We start from the raw sequence: 22,797 nt of genomic DNA, 5'->3' as shown, positions 1-22,797 counted from the left end.
ACTGCCCCCAGAGGAGGACAGAGCAAGAACGCAGATGGATGCAAGACCCAAGAGGGCCTTCATCAGAACCTGACCATGCTAGTTCCCTGGTCTTGGACTTCCAGACTCCAGAAGAACATGAAACAAATTTCTGTTGGTTAAGTCACCCAGTCACCCAGCATTTTGTTATGGCAGCCAAAGCTGAGACAGAAAGCAATTTCTTTCTTTTTTTTTTTAATTTTTTTATTGTTATGTTAATCACCATACATTACATCATTAGTTTTAGATGTAGTGTTCCATGATTCATTGTTTGTGCATAACACCCAGTGCTCCATGCAGAACGTGCCCTCTTTAATACCCATCACCAGGCTAACCCATCCTCCCACCCCCTCCCCTCTAGAACCCTCAGTTTGTTTTTCAGAGTCCATCGTCTCTCATGGTTCGTCTCCCCCTCCGATTTCCCCCCCTTCATTCTTCCCCTCCTACTATCTTCTTTTTTTTTTTTTTTTTTTAGCAATTTCATTTATACTAGCACCTAAAAGAATTAAATACATCCAAAGAGGTGAAAGACGTATCTGCTGAAAACTATGAAAACATTCTTGAAAGAAATTAAGGAAGACCTATATGAATGGAAAAACATCCATGTTCATGGATAGAAAGTCTTAAAAATGTTAAACTGTACACACCACCCAAAGTGATCTACAGATTTAACACAACCCCTCTCAAAATTCCAACACCTTTTTGGAAGAAAAGGAAAAGCCAATCCTCAAATTCATGTGGAATTGTAAGGAGACCCCAAGTAGTCAAAACAATCTCAGAAAGGATTAATAAAGTTGGAAGGCTCACAGTTCCTGACTTCAAAATTTGCCACAAAGCTACAGTAATCAAATCAGTGTGGTCCTGGCATCAAGACAGACATACAGACCAATGGAATAGAACAGACAGCCCAGAAAAAAACTCTCACATATATGGTGGAATGATTTTTGACAAGGATGCCAAGATCATTCAATGGGAAAAGAACAGTCTTTTCAACAACTGGTGCTGGGGAAACTGGATTTTCACATGCAATGAAATAAAATTGTCCCCCTGCTTTACAGTATATACCAATATTAACTCAAAGGGGGCTAAACATAAGAGCTAAAGCTATAAAACCCTTAGAAGAAAACATTGGAAAAATCCTTCATGACATTGGATTTGGCAATGACTCCATGGATGTGACACCAAAACTTAGGCAAAAAGAAAAAAATGATTGAATTTCATCAAAATTAAGAACTTTTGTGCATCAAAGGATACCAAGGGAGTGAAAAGGGAGTCAAACAAATGCAGAAAAAAATCTGCAAATCTTATGTCTGATAATGATTAATATCCAGAATATACAGAGAACTCTTACAACTCAACAACAAAAAACAAACCAGTTCAAAAATGGACAAGGAACTTGAACAGATGTTTCCCAAAGAAAATATGCAGATAGCTAATAAGCACATGAAAAGATGCTCAATATCATCAGTCATCAGGGAAATGCAAATCAAAACCACAATGAGGTATAGGGGCACCTGGGTGGCTCAGTCAGTTAAGCGTCTGCCTTCGGCTCAGGTCATGATCCCAGGGTCCTGGGATTGAGCCCCGTGGCGGGCTCCCTGCTCAGCGGAGAGTCTGCTTCTCCTTCTCCCTCCCCCTCTGACCCTCTCCCCACTTGTGTGCTTGCTCTCTCTCTCCCTCTCAAATAAATAAAATCTTAAAAAAAAAAAACCCACCACAATGAGGTACCACTTTATACCTACTGGGATGGGCATAATTTTTTTAATGGGAAATAACAAGAGTTGACAAGGATGTGCTGTGGGAATGTACAATGGTGCAGTTGCTGTGGAAAACAGTTTTGCAATTCTTCCAAAGATTAAACACAGAACTACCATATAACCCAGCAATTCCACTCCTAGGTATATGCCCAAAAGAACCGACATCAGGGACATAGAGATACTTGTACACCCATGTTCATAGCAGCACTATTCACAACAGTGAAAAGGTTGAAACAATCATGTCCATCAGTAGATGAATGGATAAACACAAAGTGGTCCATCCATACAGTGGAATATTATTCAGTCATAAAAAGGAAGGAAATATTGACACCTACTACAACATGGATGAACCTTGAGGACACTATGCTGAGTGAAATAAGCCAGACATAGAAGGACAAATCCTGTATGATTCCACTTATATGAGGAACCTAGAGCCGTCCCATTCATAGAGACAGAAAGCAGAGCTGTTGTCTAATGGGGTCAGGGGACGATGGGGATGTTGTTGGGGATGATGAAAAAGTTTCAGGTAGAGATACTGGTGATGGTCATACAACATTGTAAATATAATTAAGGTCACTGAATTGTATACTTTCAAATGGTTAAAATGGTAAATATTAAATTATGTATATTTTACCACAGTTTTAAAAAGCAAATTGGCAAAAACTGAACTTTAGGTTAAGTTTTATAAATGTCTAGACCTGGGCTTGGCAAACTTTTTCTGTAGTGCCAGATAGTAAGTACCTGTGGCTTTGTGGGTCACATGGTCTCTGTCACAATTACTCCATTCTGCTGTTGTAGCCAAGCCACAGACAAGCTGTAAATGAACAGGCATGGCTCTGTCCCAATAAAACTTTATTGACAAAAACAGGAGACAGGCTAGATTTGGCTTGTGGGTGGTGGTTTGCCCACCCCTGGCTTAGACTATCAGAGGTCATAAATATCTTAGTAAGAAAATCAGAAGCATCGATCAATTTCTTGTATGAGGCTATGATTTTCAATTTTCTTCTTGCTGTCTCTTGAAGAGCAGTCTCCTGAGCCAGGGACAGCCTTGGGAAGGCCCAGCTCTGGAATCAGCATAGAGGGTGGTTCCCCCATCTCGTCCTATCCCCGCCAAACCTCCCATAGCTTGTCTGGCTGCTGGCCTCTGAGGTTTCGCTGGACATGTGGGCTGGACTGAGGGCTCAAGAAGCTCCGTCCATGGGCTCTGTTCTAGACGGTCTGACCACAGACCTCTGTCTGCCAAAGCCTTTGACCTGAGGGCCTTCCTTTCAGAAGGGCCCTGCTGAAAACCGGAGTTTTATAGGTATGAGTGTGGCCTTCCCTGGCAGATAGGAAAGGTGCTGGAAGCTCTGTGGGCAGCCGAGTCCTGGGGCTGAAAATCTCTAGGATGTGCGCAGGACGCACGTGGTCAGCAGGCAGGTGGGGCAGCCCTCACTGACCTCCACACACCCTCTCAAGCTAAGTCTAGGCCCAGCTCTGCCGGCCTCGGGGCCAGGTGGACAGAGGGAGGTAGCCAGAGACAGTCCCTTTACCAAGACCACACGTGCTGGTGTGGGGTGGGCGCGGGGTGGAGTCAGGCCAGGACTTTGGCTCTTCTGTGGTTTTCCTCATCTGTCTGAGTCTACTGTTCTGTTCCTACCTCCTCCATCCTTCCTCTCTCCTGCTGGAGCTTTCTGGGTATGGGTCAGCGTTCTCTAGGAGAGGAGGGAAGGAGAGGAGGGATTTTGCCCAGCTGGGATTTTGGAGATGTCATTGTCCTCCAAGCCCCCCACTCTGCTGGCCTTCATGTTCCTGGTTTCAACTGCTCCATGGGGTCTGTCTTTCCTTGGGATCTTGCCCACCCTTTCTGGAAGAAGCCTGCCCCACTGTGGCCCCACACAGCACACCTGCTTTTTCGCTTCTGTCTTGTTGATGATGCTGATGATCCTCTGTATGACGTTCTTGGCTTTCTTCCTGTTGGCTGCAGAAGACAGGAACGGAAGCCAGGTGTTCCAGTAGTGCCTCACGGCCAGCATCACAAGGGCGCTGCTCCTCGCGATGCCCCCAAACCTGAAAGGGAATTCCTGACCTGGAGAGGTGTAGACATGGATGGACAACACAGCAGCAACATGTGAGGCTTCTGGATTTACAGGGGAGGAGGTGGGGCTGGGTGCACAGAATACCCCATGACATGTGTGCTCCCTCCCTTTGATGGCCACGTGGTGACCCGCTCATGCCCAAGGGGGTGGGGTGGGGTGGGGGGTCACCACAAAGGGTGAGATAGCTCTGGCCATGGGGTCACCAAGGGAGAGCCAGCCTTAGTGACAGTCCCCACTGAGCATCGTGTCCTTCATTTCATGGTCCTGCAGTTGCCATTTATCCCATGCGCAGTATGCACCCCAAACCCACTGGCCACTCAGCACAGGACGGCATACTTGGCGCTCTCTATGAAGGCCTTGGCGGCCACCAGGCGCAGCTGCTTTCTCCCCTTCAGGTTCTCCATGACGCTCCTGCCCTGGATGCGGGTTGTGGTGCTCAGCATCTCCGCCACGAGTTCAGTCTCGACCCTGGAGACAGAGAAGTGCCTCACATGCAGGACGGCTCTTCAGGGGAGACAGGTCTATGCAGAAGGGTAAACGAGCCCTGGGGGCGTCCACAGCAACCTCATGAAAGGCCCCAAACCACAACTGACTGGCTGAATCCAGTCAACCCACAGGCCCGTGACGCAGAGTCATGGACTGGTGTTTTAAATGACTCACTTGTAAAGTGTTTTTGTTGTGCAGCAGCAACGGGTGAGCATCACAAGCCCCTCTGCCCTGCTCCCCCATAGGATGGCCGAGCACCCCCAGGAACAATGGCGCTCCATTCCCTGTACCCCAGTGAGTGTGGTCTCAGAGGGCCTCCACTGTGTGCCGAGAGCCCAGTCCTATACGTTTCTGACTCAAAGCAATGTCAAGAACGCCGTGTGATCCGTTCTCCCTCAGTGTTTACTATCCTAGCCACACTGTGGCTTGTGCACATACAACACCACGTACACTAAGATGTCACCCCCTGTCCAGCGCTGGAGGGGAGCAAATCCCTGAAACTCCACTCAGGGGGCACTGGACTTACTCTAGGAGAAATATACTGGTTCCTGGGCAGACTCCCTCCATGGGCCACCTGAGTCTTTATTTTTGAAGTGTCTCTTGATAATAGCTTCTAGTTGGGTCTTACTTATTGTATCCAGTGGGATAACCCCTGCATATTTAACTAGAGTGCTGGTCCATTTACATTTAGTAGATTCATGGATGTGGTTGGGGTTGAATCTTCCATTATTCTTTGCTTTCCTTTCATCCCATATATTGTTTCTTTCCTCCCCTCTTTTGGGTTAATTGAATATTTTTTAGTATTCCATTTTGTCTTCTCTATTGGATTTTTAGTTATACTTTTTTTTTTTTTATCATGTTTTAGGATTTGCTCTAGAGATTACAACATACATCCTTAACTAGCACAGTCTAGCTTGGATTAATGTTCTATCATTTCACAGATGATGTCAGAACTCTGAACAGTATACTTCTATGTACCTCATTCCTATCATTTGTGTTATCATGGTCATGCATTTTACTTCTACATTTATTAATAATCCCACAATTCAATGTACTTTGGTTTTAAACAGGCAAATGTCTTTTAAAGAACTGAAGAACTGAGGGTGAAAGCCTTTTATATTTACTTACACATTCACCACTTTGGGTACTCTCCATGGCTTCTTGGACCATCTTTCCACCTGCTATCATCTTCCTTTAGCCTGAAGAATTTCTTTTGGCATCTCTTCTAGGAATGGATTATCTTACCTTCAGTTTATCTTAAAACGTCTTGATTTTGCCTTCATTTTCTGAAGGCTATTCTTGGACATGGAATTATAAACAGGTTTTTCTTTTTAACACTTAAAGTGTTAGGCAGTCTGCATTGTTTCTGCTGAGAAGTCTGCAGTTTTAACCTTGCTTTCCTATATGTAATGCATCTGTTTGCCTTCTGACTTCTTTCTAATGATTTCTCATTACCTTTGGTCTGCAGCAATCTGACTACAGTGAAAATAGGTGTGGTTTTCTTTGTGTTTATCCTGCCTGGAGTCATTGAAAGTCTTGGATCTCTGGGTTGATGTTTTTAACTGAATTTGAAAAAATGTAAACTAGTCTATCTTCAAATATGTGTATTTCTGCCTCCCTCTCTTGCCTCTGTCTGAGACTCCCATTACACGTGTTAGGCCACTTGATTATGCCCCACATGTTGCTAAAGTTCTGTTCATTTTGCTTTTCTGTCTTCCCTGCGCTTTTGTTTCAGTACTCTGTTGACCTGCGTTCAGAGTTACTTATCACATCTTCAGTGTTCACACGTTAAGCTCTCCCAGTAATATTTCCAGATACTGGATTTGTCAGTTCTAGAATTTCCACTTAGTTCTTTATTACAGTTTTCATTTCTTTGTTGAAATCCCCCATTTGTATACTAGTTTTTCCACTAAAAATATATTCTTGTATTTAGAATAGTTGTTTTAATTTAAAATTTAAATTTGTTGTCTAATTCCAAAATTTGTGTCATATATGGGTCTGTTGACAGTTTCTATTCTATTTTTTTAAAGATTTATTTATTTTTATTTCAGAGAGAGAGAGAGAGAAAGTGTGAGCAGGAACAGGGGAGAGGGGCAGAGAGAGACAGACAAGCCCCCCCCCCAATTTGGGGCTTGATCCCGGCACCCCGGGATCACGACCTGAGCCAAAAGCAGGTGCTTAACCCACTGAGCCATGCAGGCGTCCAACTGTTTCTATTCTATTGACTGTGTTTTCTCCTGGTATGGGAGAACATTTTCTTGTTTTCCCATGTGTCCAGTAATTTTTTATCTTAACGCTGGACACTGTAAGGGCTCTATTGTTGAGAGTATACTGTTGGGAGTGTGGATGATGTTGCCTTCCTTTAAAAGAAGGTTGGGTTTTGTTCTGACAGGCAGTTAATTTACTGGTGGCTCAGCTTATCTTATCAAGATTGGAATGAGGCTTTTTAGGGCAAGTCTACGGTAGCCCTTATAGCCCTGTTCCTAAGGTGTGATCTTTTTGAATGTCTGGCAAGTTCCATGAAGCCTCCCTGACTCTTGTTGGTCAATTCCACCATCTCTTTTTAGCTTAGAGACCACCCCTCAGTGCCTGTGAGCACACACGCTCTGTGCAGTGACCCCTCTCTCCCATCACACCCTGCACATGTCAGCTGCCTCAGCGGCCCCCGGCGTGGATCCCTGTTTCACCCCAGTATGTTTTCTGTCTGGCCTCCACTCCCAGCGCTGGTGTTTGAACAGTCCTCCAACCCCACCTGGAAGAAAGTAAGGGTGAATGTGGAGACAGCCCATTTTTGATGTTCCCTTCTTGCAAAAATTTCTGCTTTGGACCATCCGTTGTCCAATGCCTGAAAATGATTATTTCATGTATTTTGTTGAGCTTTACAGTTTTGGGTTTTTTTTCGCAGAACAAGAGTATATTATCCGTTACTGTATCATGGCCAGAAATGTAGAAAAGGAACTTTCAAATTTGTATAAAGACCCAACACTGATGATTATGTTAAATAAAAATGTTGAACAAAGTAGAAATGTCCCAAATATTCGTAGACTACTTCCTTTTAACCTATTTTGTGTCTATTTTAGGGATCCACATGAAATTTCATATTAATGTATATTCCTTTACATTGATAGTGTGAATGTGAAAATTATTCTGGTAATTAAACACTCAGAGGTGAAAATACTTATTGATTAGTAACTGCATTATTTTTCACTAAGAACTAAAAATTATTTTTACTATTTAATATGAAGTGCTATTATAAAATTACTTTGTGACCAATTCCACACTAGAGTTTCTTCATATAACTTGCAAAATGGAAAAATTAGCACAAAAATTTGTAATATGTGTAATTAAAAAAAAAAGAATCGTCTGCAGTGCATGCCATGTGGCTGAGTGTGACCACGTACCCTGCTTGCCCGGGCACAGGGTCCAGTGCTCTGAGTGCCCAGCAAGATCACTACAAAGCGTGGCATCTCTTACAGAGCCAAGGACCACTGCTGTGTGTCTCTCCAGCCGCCTAGCACGGAGTAGCATCCCTAGACACAGCTAGCACCCCGCTGTGGTTGGATGAAGGGCGAGAACCCCAGCCAAAGCCAGGCTAGACGGGCAATTCCACCGCGTGCAGGCGTGCAGTGACAGTGGTGACCACTAGAGGACAGCGACGTTCTACAAATGTTTTCAAAAGTCAGCCTGGAAATTGGAAATTAAATTTTTATAGAACCTGTATTTCCCTATTACTCTATGTATATATTTATATTTTTATCTTAGTATAAGATTTATCATTCTAAAATAAAACTCAATTTAAGAATCACTGATGAAGAATGGCGAAGCCAGGGCACACGTACTTTACCTGCCGCGTCCTCCTGACCAGCCTTCGGCCAGCAGCGAAGGACCTTTTGGTCCGACTACAGGACGAACGCAGCGGCACTCAAGTACCGACTCCCTCTGTAACAATGTCTTCGCAGTTTCTCTTTTCAAGATAACGTGTGAACTGTTATCAAAGTGGCACCTGCGCGTGGTCAGGAATAACTACCTCCCACCTGGCTCCCAGTGCTGTTCCCCAGAGGGAATGACTTCTAAATACTCAGCCCGGTCCTCCAGCAGGCATGCGCTTGCCTCTAAAACCCTGGCATCTCACTTGATTCCCAACGTACCGACTTCACACGTCCCCCGGGGGAACTCTTACGATGATCCATGGAAGCTTAAATTACTCAGACCCTCCAACCTACGAATACGGCTGATTACAGCATTGTTTTAATTCCCCTATTTATCATCTTTGTACCTGAAAATACTATGCTAGCTCCAGGTCTTGAGGACCCTGAGCCGGTGACACTTGACTGCTCACCTTCTCGGGCAAGGACGTTATCACATTCTCCTCCCTTCCGGACACGCCCCTCCCCTACTAAAGCGTGTCGTCTGCACTTTCACTTTTGTATTGTCAAAACTGGTAACAGTTAGCTTTTGCTAAGTAATCACAAAGAGGTTTCCTTTGTCAAAATGTTAATCCTAAAACTAAAGTATCAGTGAACACCGTGATAATGTGAATGTTCTTCACTGAGGAGTCAAGCTGTGTATGACTTAATGTGTCTTCTGAAGTTTCCAACTGGCTTTCTCTCCATTGTATTACTTTCCTTTATCACAACACCTTGGGTCGTCTGTCTTCCCTGCCCTTAACTCGCCAGGCCCTCCTCCATCCTGCTCCAGTTTAGACAGGTGGCTCTCTCAGCTAGCAGCGCAGCTTGACAACTTTTCTGGGTTGAATCTATTATTTCCAACATCCCACATTTTTCTCTTTTTTTGGTTTATTCCCTTGTTTTTCTAGAGCATATCCTTCAAGGAACTTTCTAAAAACAGGTGTGTGGGACATATATAATCTAGGTCTCTGTCCATCTAAAAATGGCTTTCCATACCCATAGACTTGACTGATAGTTTGGGTGAATTAGAATTCTAGGCTCAAAACTATTTCCACCTAGAAAGCTCCATTTTTCCTCTACCTTCCAGTGATGGGTTCTCAGAAGCCTGTCGCACTTCTGTCTCCTGCGACCTTGTTGGACCCTCCATCTGTGGTGACTCGACGTGTCCCCGTGGTCTGCACGTGAGGGTCTCTTTGCTCCCCTTGCTGCTCGTTGGTGGCAGGGCCGCTCACGAGGTGGGCCGTGTGCCTGGGGCCTCTCCTCATCACCCCCCACTCAAACTTCTTTCTCAAGAGCACTCTCTGCTCCTTCTGGAGTTCCAAAAGTTAAATGTCCCACGTGTCTTCTGGCTTCTGTCACGCTTTCTGTACGTCTGTCCTTCTTCATCTACTTCCTGCGAGATTTCCTCACTGAATTTATGCTCAAGAGATCTCCGGTCCTTCATTATTCCTTTTCCACGGCAACACTGTGCTTTACCTCTTGAATGCTGCACCTTTCCAGATGTGTTGAGGGGTTCTCTTGACGTCCTCTGATCGCTGTGCCGTCGTGCATCAGAGCAATTCTCCCTATTTAAGGGCGTGGCTAAGACGCTGCTGGGAGCTCTCGGTACGTGGCTTCGGCCCATCTGCTGACGGGCACAGCCTTACGCTGGGTGGCGGAGAGCTGGTGGCGGGTGGAGCACCCCCGACGCCCTGCCTGGGGCCAGACTTCCGGCAGCAGCCAGGTGCTCTGTCCAGGCTGCCGCACATCCCGTCTCAGCACATGGGTGCTGGCGTGGGCTGAGGCCAGCAGCATGCAGCCTCCTTGCAGCCCTCGAGCTGCTTGGCCAGAGACCGCCCCTCTGTCCCCACCCGTTGCACGGTAAGCCTGGGTGGGAAGTCGCAAAGTTACTCTTATTACAGATTGTTGAGAAAAAATAATGTCTAGCCTCAGCACCGTCAAATACACCATCACCAAAACCCGCCCACACTGTTTTGGAGGAAGGGTCACTCATGATGGAAAGCCCCTCAGTGCTGCTGGTGAGAAGCGACAGGCCCCATCATCACCTTTGCTTTCCCAGGGAGCCTTTCTGACGTCCCCACGACTGGGGGACAGTGGGCACGGGCATCGTGGGCAAGGCTGGCAGGCACATGTCCCAAACGCTCAGGTCCTCAGGGGGCTTAGTCAACCGCGTGCCCGTAGATTGCGGCTCCTACCACTTTCCAAGAGCCCTCGCCCTCCGCCCGCCCACCTTTCCTCCACTCTCGTGGGGAAACCTCATCCAGCTCCACCTCATCCCAACAGATGTTCACGGCTTGGGCACTCTGGAGACCTATGCCCCAGCTTCTGGTGACCCCTGGGCCTCAGAGGCGCAGCCCTGAGCTCCAGGCTCCCTCAGGGGCGGCCCTGTCTTGACGGGTCGTGCAGCCCAGGGTCCTAGGCGTCCACCCTGACTTTGCCTGTGGGGCCACCTTGTCACCTGCTCTGCTATCCGCTAGGTTGGGCCAGTGCCTGCAGCCCCCCAGCTTTACGGCCACGTGTCCGCCCCCTCCCCACCCTGGCCGCCCCCGGAGAGAGCTTCCTGTGCCCCCGTGTGGCCGGAGTTCCTCTTCACGCTGGGTCTCCTGCCTCGACCTGCTACTCCCCCATGCCAGGCCTCTGCACTAGAGCGTCCCGTCTGAGGAGGGCGGGCCCTGGTGGGCACACACCACTCCAGCCCGGTCACCACGCTGCGGTCACCCGGGGGAAGGGGTATAACGGAAAGTCGGCGGCTGAAGCGCGAGACTCTGTCTTCTGTTCTCGGGGCAGCTGGTGCTCACGTAGGCTCTCAGAACGGGAGCTGCCCCCACGATGTCTGATTCTGGAGGAAGTTATGTAAACTAACCAAATATGAGGGTTCCTAGTCCAATTCAAATGGTTTTCCCAGGACTTTCCAGGAACGGACCTCATTCCTTGGGCCCAGGCCCTCGGAGCCCTCCCGTGGGTGGGGGGCCTCTCCTACTGCCCCGCGGCCTGGGGGCTCCCGTCACCCTGTGCTGCGCCCAAACTTGGGGACACGCACTCACAGGGACCATGGCTGACTCTTCTGGAAGTTTCTGGTGTGCTCCATCTGACAGAGTGGGTGCCATGCTCACATCCGAGAGGCAGTGTCCAGTGGTGTCTGGGAACGTGGGCTTGTAGAACCAGACGCCTGGGCCCAGTCCCAGCTCTGCACCTGCCGGCAGGGTGGCCTCAGGCCAGTGGTGTGGCCTCTACCTGCCTCAGTTTCTCCCATCAAAGTGGGAGCCATGGTGCCTACCAGAGAGCGGCTCCTGGGAGTGAACGAGGCCATGCCGCAGAGCCCCTCAGGTGCCCGGTGCCCGTGTGCACCAGCCTCCGCCGGCCCCTGCGCTGAGGCCCCGGCCACGGGCCGGTCGGGGTGTGAAGACACCGCAGGTGGCATTCACCTGTTGGCCCCCAAACTCACACCGGGCGTGTCTGACGCAGGCTGCGGAGCTGCCGCCGAGACATGGCGGAGGCGTCCCCGTCCCCGTCCCCGGGAGTCGGCGTGAGAGACAGACCACCCCCAGCTCCCGATCACGCTGCTGCAGCCTGAGACGGGGCCGCGGCCTGAGGCTGGCGTCACGGGGCTGGCAGGCACACCTGGGCTCTGGCCTCGGACAACCAGACCTGCTGTTTGGCCACCGTGAACGTCTTCATACCCTCAGGTCGGTGATTTCGTTGTTTTCAGGAAATAACCCGAAAAGAACCTCAAGGGAGACTGTCTTTACCTCAGAAACATTTACAACAGCCACAGATGTGGAACAGCCTCACACTCACCAGCATCACCGTGGCCTGTGGGGAGCGGGGAGCGGGCAGCGACCCTGAATGTACGTGGCCTGGTCACAGCTCCCGGAATCAAAGCTCTGGGTCCCTCGGGAACGGCAGACGGCCGATCCGGGAGCCCCCTTCCGCCTCCGTGCCTGTCCCGTCACAGCCGGGGAGGCTGGTGAGGCCTCGGGGCCCTGGACACAGCTCTCGGGGGCCATGGCTGCTGAGGCCGTCCTGGCTGGCAGAGTTGGCAGGCGGAAGCGGCGTGGACGCACGGGCGAGGCTGGGAAACTGGCTGGGCTGAGCCGGGGCCTGGTGGGGGCTGGCGCTCGCGCTGTGACCTCTGCCTGCCCTGTGCCTCGGCGCTGCACACGTGTGACCCGAACCCCTCACGTACCCCTCCTGACCTCTGGGGAATCGTCGGGACCCCAGGAGTCCGGTGCTAGGAGGCTACTTACGGGCTACACATCCTCAGGTACCGAATGCCCGTCTGGATGGCCTTCTGAGAGCAGAGCATGGTGACCTCGTAGTCGTGGGCCGCGTGCGCAAAGTGGGTCAGCCGCATGAGGGTCTGCAGCTCCACCAGGGGGTCCGACCAGCTGCACTCGGAAGCCATCTTCACCAACTTCCGGGGGGGAGAAGGGGCGTCTGTGAGCGCGGAGAAGGCACACGGGGAAGCTGCCACGTGGCATCAAACTCAGGTGCCCTGCAGGACGCAGCTGAGCGCTGTGACGAGGATGGGGTCGCTCCACAGGGCGCCAAGTCCGCCCCCTCAGGCAAGGCCCCCTGACCCTGGCTCCGTGTCAGGTTCCAACGAGCAGCCTCAGGTCGGGGGACGCATACCTGGGCCAAGGGGGGCACGGTGAAGTCCATGAGGCCCAGCCCATTGCTGGAGTACATCTCCAGAGCGACGAGGACCCGTGTCACTGAGTTGACGTCCTCGTTGGGACTCTAGGGGAAGGGAGCGAGAGCGTCCATCAGCCCAGAGTGCCCGGACGTGCCAGGACACGTCAGCATAGTGGCGACCGCCAGAGCCACTGCGGGGTCTCTCCAAGATCCCTTTCCAGGCAGGAGGGCTGGCGGCTGGGCTGGCCGGTGCGATGGGGCTGCACTCCCGCAGCCCAGGTGCCCGCTCTGACTGCCCACCGACTCAGAACCCACGTCTGTGGGAGCAGAGGCTGTGGACCCCGACCCTCTCCACTCCGGGTCCCTGCTCGGCCCCCAGTCCCACCCCCACAGCCTCAGGTTCCCAGCTCAGGGACCTCCCTCCGGCCTGAAAGCACCTCCACATAAGGCCACAGGACTAAGGAGAGGATGCTGCGGCCGGGGCGGTGACCTCACTGGGGACAGACTTTCCGGGAGGGCAAGCGCCGCCCTGCAGGAGGAGGGAGCGCTCCCCGGTGCACACCGCTGCCCAGGTTGGCGAGGCCCCAGGCGGGAGACAAGGGAAGATTTCAGCAGGAGGCGCCTGCCCTGCACGTCCGGGCACATGGGACGAGCCTCCCCAAGCCCCCGGGCACTCCCAGACGCTGGCTAGCACCCCGGGGTACGGGCACCTGCTCGTCCACGCCCAGCCGTGGCCCAATCTGCTGCTGCAGCAGCTGCTTGGCCTTCACCCAGGTGGCGATGAGCTGCTGCCGGGCGCTGGTGGGCACCGCCTCCTTGGGCTCAGTCCCGTCCGTCAGGCTCAGGGCAAACTCGCAGACCTAAAGCACACAGGTCCTTGCTCTTATGAACTGAATTTTACAGGGAAACCTGAGCCGAGACCCAAATGATTAAGAATCAGTGGACATGGCTCCTGGCCAGACCACATCGGTGGTTTAAGCAGGCTCCAGCCCTGAGGCCGGGGGCCCGACCCCCACCTACAGCCGGTGACCCGCAGCCTCCCCGAGAACGTCCAGGGCTCTCCTGTTTCCTTATTTTTAGAGAACTGCATGTTTCCCACCCCTCCTTGCCCTGCACCCCGTTTCCTGGCCGTGGAAATCCCACCTCCTAACTGGTCTGCCATCTGTCGCCTCTGCTAATAGAGTGAGGGTCTCCCGGCCTCGCGCGGGGTGGGGTCGTACCTCCACCGCAGTCCTGACTTCAGAGCTGGCCACCGAGTCCAGTGGTATGTGAAACAGGTTCAAGCGCACGGGTCTTTTGGATTTTTCTGGCACTTGGGCCGGAATCCAGTTAAGAATCAAGCCTCGAGCCAACGCATTGCAGAGCATCACCAACGTGGTGGGGTCTCTGGAAAGCAACGCACCGGTGGTGAGAACACAGTCACATGCACAGACTCAAGCAGAGGCAGACGCGCGGACCTCAGGAGTCCCGGCTCCCGTCTTGCTGGGACGAAAACACACAGACGCCCGTGGTTCCAGCCCCGGTTCATGCAGCTGTTCTCAGACCGCCCAGGGGACACTGGCTGTGATGAGGGCCGCACTGGGGACGCTTCAGTCCCCTGCCACAGGTGGCCTTCACACAGAGGGCACCCCCAGCCACCCCGTGCCAGGTGGGCAGGCTCCTCAGGGCGTCGCTGGGGGCTGGACAGAGAGGCCCTCCTGGCCTCTGTGCCCGCTCTGGGGCATCTGCCCGTCTGGCCTTACTCATGCCTCAGGCTTGCCCATGGGTCGGTAAAAATGGTCGAAAATGGTCTCCATGTGTCAAGAATCAGGGACTCAAAGTCTGATCCCCATCCACAATGGCAATTTGCAGGGGAGCTGCCAGGGGGAGACGCTGGTGTCCACGGGGTCCCGGCAGGTGCTCAAGTCAGAGGGGTGTCCATGGGGCCTGCTGAGCAGTTCTGGATCTCGTGGTCCATTTTTGTTGTTCGTCACTTAAAAAATCCACACACGCATTGCTACATTCCGACCCATTGTGACATCTCTACCTCAGTATCTGATGCAAAAATCTAAAATCTTATTGCTCAGACTAAAAGCCAAACCAACAACAACAAAGGAGAGTTCTGAAATGTTATCCTTGTCAGGCAAACTTTAACCCGACTTGATGGTTTCAAATGTTTAATTTTAGCTCAAAGGCTCACATCCACCTGGATAAGCAAGCACAGACGCAGATTTTCAACCCTCTCCAAAACGAAAGTGAGATTCGTAGATGGGGTTGCTCTTTCCTTCCATTTTCCCAAGGGACTTGGGTCTCAGCAAACAGTCCTTAAAATCCTTCTGTCTGGAACAGAGTGAGGCCGGCAGGAATCTGTGCGGGGCGCTGCGGGGGCTGAGGGAGGCTGCGTGCGGGCGAGGGCGAGCGTCTGCTTGGGGATGCTTGAGCAGCCCTCCCTGCATCCCCACAGGTTTCCCCGCGTCCCTGTCACCACCACACACCAGCCAACAGCGGCCCAGCCATTCAGCGGAAGGAGGACGGTGGGGGGGGGGCGGGTCCCAGGGCAGCACCCCCACAGCGGACCCTCGTGCGACCCCACAGTTCCCAGGCCTGAATCGAGGTCTCTCGGGGCATCAGGATGGAGCCAGCCCGGGAGGCCAGGAGTGCACGCAGTGCCCGCCAGCCACACCTACCCGCTGTGGCCCGTGGCCTTGACGATGCTCAGCAGGTGCTCCAGGGTGTCCACAAGCTCCTTCTGCCGCCCGGCCATGATGAGGTGGTGGTTGTGGTTCAGGACGTAGACCACGGCGTTCTGCACGATCCAGCCCTCCTGGATCTCCTGTCCGATCTCGGCGGACCGCAACCAGCTGTGCATGGCGCTCTGCGACAGACTCTCAATCCAGGTCCTGCGCCACAACGCACCCCGTCAGGCTCTTCCTTTGGAACAGGACCTTTCTCAAACGGCCAGCATGACATCTGCCGATGGCCCAGCTGTCTGCGGCGTCTGGGGTCAGAAAGGTGCCCCTGCTGGGGCTGCCTGCTGGACCCACCGCGTTCCCTCCTGGGGCCCAGCTCTGCCCGGCATCCTGTCCCCCAGCTGGACGTCCTCCCTCGGCACTGAGTTCCGCACACGCAGATCACACCCTCCCACTCTGTGCCTGGCCCGCAAACCTCCCTCCGGGCCCCCGGCTGCTGGCCGCCTGTCCCCTCTGTGGCCTCACCCTCGCCCCCGCAGGGCGGCCCGTTCTCTCGGACCCATGTTCCCAACACCTTTTCGGTAAAGGGCCAAACAGCAAGTATTCTAGGCTTTGTGAGCCACGGGTAGTCTCTGCGGCACATTTTTCTCCTTTTTATTTTACAAATTTTTAATATGTCAAAACCACTCTTAGCGCGTGGGCCGCCCAGAAGCATCAGTGGGTCAGGTGTGGCCTGGCCTGTGGTTAACTGAGCCTCTGCCACTGCAGGCAGGGCCCCAACAGGCCTGGCATGCCCCGCCACGTGGCGGCAGGCTCCCGGGGCAGAGGCCCGGGCTGTGCTCCGTGCGACGCTCTGAGGACTGAGGCAAAGACACCCGTCCATGTAACAAACACCGAGACAAACGTTACGTGCGCTAAACGAACGTGCCACCCTCCATGGGAGCGGGCGGCGGCCAAGAGCCTGCTGACTGGTGGAACCGACAGGGAAAGCGGCTCACTGCCCCCCTTAACGAGTGGGCAGTTGGGAGGGTCGATGGTTCCTGTGAGATGTATGGGTAGCCACTCGTTACCACGTTCTCTTTTAAAAACACTTCGTTTTAGATCAAAGACGACTAAAACCCATCACGTTAACACCGCTCCTCGAACTCGTGCCTGTTTCTGTGGTGGTTCACGTGGCACGTCTTCTGGGTGGTCCTACACAGAGTGCTCCTTCCCATCCACACTCAGGATGACGGAGGCCCAGACACGTGGGCCGGTCCCGTGGGGAGAACGGACCACGGCCCCTCCTGTGAGCAGAGCCGCCCCTCCTCCACACTCCCGCCACGAAGACCGTCCCCTGCTCTCCTGTTCTAATAACACACTAACTGGGAGGACCCACGTGTGTCACACGCAACACCAGCCACACACGTGGTCCGGGCGCAGCCACCCCGGGTCTGTGCCCTGACGCCCCGGCCACCCAGCCCGCACTCCGTGGACAAGCCGGGCCCGCAGCTGCTGGGGACGCCCGGGCCCTGTCAGGCCACCTACTGGTACGTGATCCACTGCGCGCTGTCCTCCGGGGACTCGACCGTGTAGCCGGCCGAGTGCTGGCTCAGGTCTTCCGGCGGGTGCGGATGGTTATTTAGGTCCACACCTTCTGAGCGCAGCAACTGGACAGTGGCCTGCAGAGGAAGTATGCGGCAGGAGCGGTCAGGGGCGTGGGCAGACCCTGTGCTGAACCCCACGGTCGTCTCAGAGTGTCCTCCCTGCCCCGCACCTGCCCCATAAACACTCAGGAAGAGAAGGCCCGTTCTAAGGGCACAGGCCCGCTCACGCCATTGCTCGGACACAGTCCCTTCTGGGCATCTGTCCCCCGCCCCCCGGCCACTCCGCGAGTGTGCGGAGATACTGACGGCGGCTGAGGGCACCGGCACGGGCGGAGGGGCCACACACGGGGGGCGGGGGGGGGGGGTGGACGGCCCTGCCGCCACCGGCTGTCTGCTCCCCAGCACCAGGCTCTGCCCCGTCGTCACCGTGTCCCCAGCTCACGGCACAGACTCCATCAGAGGCTCTAGCCCCACTGACCCCAAGACAAACAGTCCACAGTGGCCCCAACGATGGTGGAGTGACAAGATGTCACCACGGATCGCCTCCCTGGGTGCATGTGCGGGTGGTGTGGCCGAGAGCTCAGCCCCGCGGCCCCAGCGCTGACCCCGGGGCCTCTGCGTGCCCACTGCGGGAGGCAACGGTGAACCCGGAAAGGCCGGCCCACCTCTGACGGGAGTAGATAAAACACGCACACCTCACCCAAAGTGCGGTTGAAGCAAACACCCCCAAAATGCAACCGTCACGTTAGTACCTCCAGAACTTTGGGTGCCAGATTGAGAAATGATTTCTAAGGAAAAATAGATATTAACACATAATCACAATACGTTTGTGAACCCAGGAAAACGGCCCTCCTCTGCACTGCCGTTTCGGGAGACGGTCTTCGGGGGGAGGCGCAGGCGCCCATGCTGAGTGCACACCCACGACGCCGCGGAGCAGGGACGCACCTCTGCACTGATGAACCCCACCTCCGCGAACTTCCGGAGCAGGGTGGGGGACACCTGCCTCTGCAGGGTGACCTCCGACTGGCCCCAGGCGTCCTGGGCCTGGCTGTCTCCACCCTTCTTCTTCTTTCCTGAGGGAAAGGGTCGCGCTCTAGCCTCGGTCTGACATGCTCGTCTTTTCTAGCAAACAAAATACAAGGATTCCTGGCCCAGGAAGGGGCCGGAGGAAAACTCCCCAGTGGGCAAGGCTCCCCTGAGGGGGGGTGGCTAGGGCACTCCGACAACACATTCTTGGTTCTGCTCATGCAGTTCTGCCACTCGAGAAGCCCCCAGCCCCGTGGAGCCTGCGGCACCCACGTTCCCAGCCATCTGGGACCCCTGGCACGTCCCTGTGTCCTAACTGTCCACTAGACCGGAACTCCTCCGGGGAGCTGCCCCCCACACTCCCGAGAAAGTCGCCTGGCCACGCTCGGCCACGGTCACCCCTGCCCTCTACCCTCTGCCCCCAGGCTCCCAGCCCAGCGGCCTCGGTTCTCTTGCTCATAGCAGGTGCCTTCCCCTTTCTGAGCCCCTGATGACCTCGAGTGACCCGAGCCAGCAGTCAAGGGCGAGACAGCTGCATGGAGGGCCCGATGGGTCACGGTGAGCTGGGTCCCAGCAGAGATGCACTGACCCGCACCGCGGCCTCCACTGGGAGCCTGTCCCACTGGCCACCCTGCGCTGAGAGCCCCTGCCCAGCCGCTGCCCGCAGCGCCGCGGCCTCTCGGCTCTGGGCTTCAGAGAAGGCGCGAAGCCCCGAGCGGTGTCCGGCTGGCGCGCGGGGGGGGGCCCTGGTACCTTTCTTCGGCCGCACCAGCTTCTTCACCTTCACGTTGTCATACAGGAGACAGAAGCGGCTGGCCGCCCGGCACACATCCCACACTCCTTGCCTCCGGGCGACTTTGGCGAGCTCCGCCCAGATCTGGATTCTGCTCACCAGCCAGCGAGGAGGGCAGCACGTGAGGGGCGAGAGATCAGGAAGCTCCCAGAGCTGCCGCCGCTGCACGAGGGGGCACCGGTGGCTCCACGCGGGGGGCCCCACGCGCCTCCCTCCAGGGCGCTGGCGCCGGGTGCCCGCGGGGCTGCGCCTCCTCACCCACCTCTCCTTGTCATTCTCATTCCCCAGACGCCGCAGATGCCCGGCAGCTTTGTCCACGCTGATCATGTGGTGCCGCGCCTTGGCAAACAGGTAGGTGAACCGGCCCCTGGATTTCCCCATGGAAACTGAGGGTGGCAATGGAAATGCCAGGCTGACGTCGGAACGGTAAGGGACCCCAGGACTGGGAGGAGCTGTGTCTGTGTCCCGGGGACCGGGGGCCGCAGGCATGGCTGCCTCCTGCAGCAGCCCGGCTCTGCTGGCTCTGGTGGAGCCTCTCTGGTGGGCTCTCCCTCACACCGGCCCCTGCCCGACACCCCCCACCCACCACCCTCATGGCCTGGCCCTTTGATCTGCTCGGCGGTGGAGGCTCCTTTGGTGCACGGAGCCCAAACTTCAAGAGCTCGGGCTCCCTGAGCGCTGGGATGCCCGGCACATCAGTACAGGGTGCCCAGCACATGCCAATCCCCCTCAGCCAACACACCAGCCCTGGGGAGCCAGCCCTGGGGAGCCAGCGCTCGGGAGCCAGCCCTCGGAGCCCCCTGAAGCCCTCTCCATGCAGGGCCGCAGGGCCTCCTCCGGCTGGATTATTGGCAGGCTGGCAACACGCTGGCTGATCAGAGCATGTCAGGTCTGCTGACACAGCCCTACCCTTGCGGGGGTGAGGTGGAAACCCAAGGTGGCACGAGCACACCCCAGAGGAGCCCCACGGCCAGCAGAGAACCATGTCCCAGAGCGGGCCTCTCCCACCGCTGGGGCATGACAACTGGGGGAGCAAAGTCTTGGGGCAGCCTTGGGTGGGGCTCCCCGGCCGGGCACAGACCTGCTGTCCACAAGGACGTGATGCGCTGGGCAGATCAGTGATATGGGCAGAACTGTGCCCCCCAAAAGGTATGATGAAGCCCTAACCTCCAGAACCTCCAAAAGTGACCTTATTTGTGTCCTTATGGGGGCAATCAAGTTAAAATGAGATCATTAGGGTGGGCCCTAATCTGTTATGATGGATGTCCTTAAAAAGGAGGAACTCTGGACCCAGAGAAACAGGTACAGAGGGAAGATGGTGTGAAGACACGGAGAAGACTGCCATCTGCAAGCCAAAGGGGGCTGGAGCCGCCCTCCACCCGACCTCAGGGGGAGCTCCTAGCCCTGCTGACACCTCATCTGGACCCCGGGCCTCCAGCCCGCCTGGTCGGTCCTGCTGTGAAGGAGCTCCTTGGTGACAGCGGCCGAGCTGAGACCCAGCCTGGCTTTTTCAGAGCCCCAGACTGCACGCACATCAAGGCCTGGACAGGCAGGTGCGGAGCACAGCATGGCCCCCACATGCCAGGGCGGCTCCTGAGCAGAAGCATGCTGGGCTCCAGGCGTGAGGGCAGTGTGTACCTTTGGCCTCGTTCTCACCGTCGAGCACAATCTGGAAGGTGTCGGGGGCCAGCGCCAGGCCTGCATTCACCAGGAGAGCCCGCTTCTTCCTGACGCTATCTTTTGGGATAGCTTTTTTTGCCTGCAACAGGAAGAGGTGGTATGATGAGCGGGCTCTTACATCGTCTAAAGCGACCCTGTCCCGGGCTGTTTGCAGGCCCCCAGTCCCTGGGCAACCCTGCAGAGGCCATGATGGCACCTGCTCGATGGCCATGATGGCCTTGTCCTCAGCACGCTCAGGGGACTGGTACAGCATGGTACACAGGTGCAGCCGGTTCAAGGCCATGCTGAGCTTGTCCTGGTAGAGGCCGAGGCTGTCCAGGAGCATGGCCTTCTGCAGGTGCTGCATGGCCGGCTCCAGCCGGTCCTCGTCCTCCTCGATGTGAGCCATCTCCATGTGCACTTGGCAACGGAGCAGGACCATGAGGCTGGGGAGGGACAGCACGGTGTGACACAGGCCCGGGGCATGCTGACTTCCTGTGAGACCCTCCCGGCGCCTGGGCTTCCCAGCATCCTTCAGCTCCCGCCCGGCTTTGCCCGGAGGACTCACACGGGGGGACGAGCAGGGAGGTCCCTGCAGAGCAGCTGGGACCTGGGCTCTGGGGCTGAGAAGCAGCAGGTCAGCAGACTGGGGACCGTGCCAGTGAGACCTGCTGGGTGGAGGGCTCAGCGGACACAGGAAGCTTGTGATGCTGCCACCACCACCTCTGTCCATAGGTACCGTCCCACCCACCATGCCCCACCGCTGCCCGCCGCCGCCGCCAGAAGCCTGCTCTTTGCCCCCCAGGATGGGGCCCTGCTCTGGTCTTGGCAGCTGAGGAACACCCCCCACTCAGAACGGCCGCCACGTCCCACGGGCCCTCTCCCCTGCCTGGCTGCTTCTCTGGTGGGCCTCTGCAAGCATCTGCACGTGTCACTGGAGTGTCCTCAGAGCTTTTCCACCCACAACAGGCAGAGACCCCACATCACAGCCACTGCCCTGGGACACCAGCATTAGCAAATCCGACAAATCCGGCCGAACGCAAGTTCTGCAGGACCCTTGAACTGGCTGAGCGCAGACGGAGGCGTAAATGCCGCGTGGTATGCCTGTGACCTCAGGGACGAGGACGCAGGAGTGCCTGGGGCTCCACCCACGCCCGTGAGGGGTCCCTGGTTAGTGCCGGGGTGAGGTCCATGCGCGTCAGGGAACCAGGTTCGCAGACTCTGCCCAGAATGGGCCATGTTTCTGGGGCAGGCCCTGCCCTGAATGATGCTCCTCTGGGCAGCATGCGCCCAGACCCCACAGTGGGAGACCCGTCCAGGGCTGACCGAGCACACGCACAGCACGGGGGCTACACAGAGGGACAGCCCGCGTCAGGAACAAGCTGGCAGAGCACGGGGCCGCTGAGCCAGGGAGGCGAGATCGGAGCTCAGCCTGGGCAGTAGGAGTCACAGGAGGACGGAGTGAGGGGCTCCGCAGTGCTGGGGCCTGTCCATCACCAGACATGCTTAACTCAACACCTACGACAACAAAAACGAACGCTTCTCCAAAGAAGATGGCAGAAGCCAAGCACTCCATAGTACATCACCCACAATGTCCAGCACACAACAAATAACACTAGATGTGCAAGGAAAGAGAAAAGTGTGACCCACAGTCAGGATACGGGAAGGGCCAGATGTTGGGTTTACCAGATAAATCCTTCAACGCAGATATTAAAATACAAATATAAATGTATTCAAAAACCTGAAGGAAGACAATACTAAGGACAGAACAGATATGGAATCTCAGGAGAGGAGAACCCGCAGAAACTGGAGACACTAGAGCTCGAAACCAGAATATCTGAAGTTGGAAAGCTCCTGCTTGGGGCTCACAGCAGGCTGGAAACAGGGGGAGGAAGAGCCAGCAATCCTAGAAGTCATCCACTGGAGGAACAGACTGAACAAGATTTTTAAAATGAGCAGAGGCTTGGGACAGGCGGGCTGTATTCAGGACACGTGCAAGCTCAAGTCCCAGGAGGCAGAGATCGAGGATGAACAGATAACGGCTAATAATTTCTGATGAGAGGCCCTGTCACATGCCTGAGCATTTCAGTAGACCCAAGCAGGAGTTTTTAAAGGCTCCGGGGAATACCACAATCAGAACTCTGAAAACAGAAAGGAGCAGAAAGGCGCGTAGCGAATGGCA

At 54.9% G+C, this 22,797-nt stretch overlaps 1 protein-coding gene across 4 annotated transcripts in view; it reads right to left on the bottom strand.

Moving 5' to 3' along the window:
• CFAP46 (cilia and flagella associated protein 46) overlaps window positions 1–22,797 on the bottom strand; it is a 100,007-nt gene that overhangs the window by 54,467 nt on the left and 22,743 nt on the right. For 3 of the 4 annotated variants that reach the window (XM_078076935.1, XM_078076933.1, XM_078076936.1), the window contains exons 12-24: window positions 20,833–21,061; window positions 20,595–20,715; window positions 19,219–19,342; window positions 18,917–19,047; window positions 18,083–18,210; window positions 17,079–17,212; window positions 15,549–15,761; window positions 14,103–14,268; window positions 13,593–13,742; window positions 12,880–12,987; window positions 12,495–12,661; window positions 4,190–4,321; window positions 3,662–3,824 (exon numbers count right to left, since the gene is read on the bottom strand). In XM_078076935.1, coding sequence (XP_077933061.1) covers window positions 3,662–3,824; window positions 4,190–4,321; window positions 12,495–12,661; window positions 12,880–12,987; window positions 13,593–13,742; window positions 14,103–14,268; window positions 15,549–15,761; window positions 17,079–17,212; window positions 18,083–18,210; window positions 18,917–19,047; window positions 19,219–19,342; window positions 20,595–20,715; window positions 20,833–21,061 — 1,966 coding nt within the window. The remainder of the gene's footprint in view (window positions 1–3,661; window positions 3,825–4,189; window positions 4,322–12,494; window positions 12,662–12,879; window positions 12,988–13,592; window positions 13,743–14,102; window positions 14,269–15,548; window positions 15,762–17,078; window positions 17,213–18,082; window positions 18,211–18,916; window positions 19,048–19,218; window positions 19,343–20,594; window positions 20,716–20,832; window positions 21,062–22,797) is intronic. The other variant, XM_078076934.1, reaches the window with a different exon arrangement.

Source organism: Halichoerus grypus, chromosome 7 (assembly GCF_964656455.1).
Source record: "Halichoerus grypus chromosome 7, mHalGry1.hap1.1, whole genome shotgun sequence".
Classification (NCBI taxonomy): domain Eukaryota; kingdom Metazoa; phylum Chordata; class Mammalia; order Carnivora; family Phocidae; genus Halichoerus; species Halichoerus grypus.
This window is presented reverse-complemented; position numbering and strand designations above follow the sequence as displayed.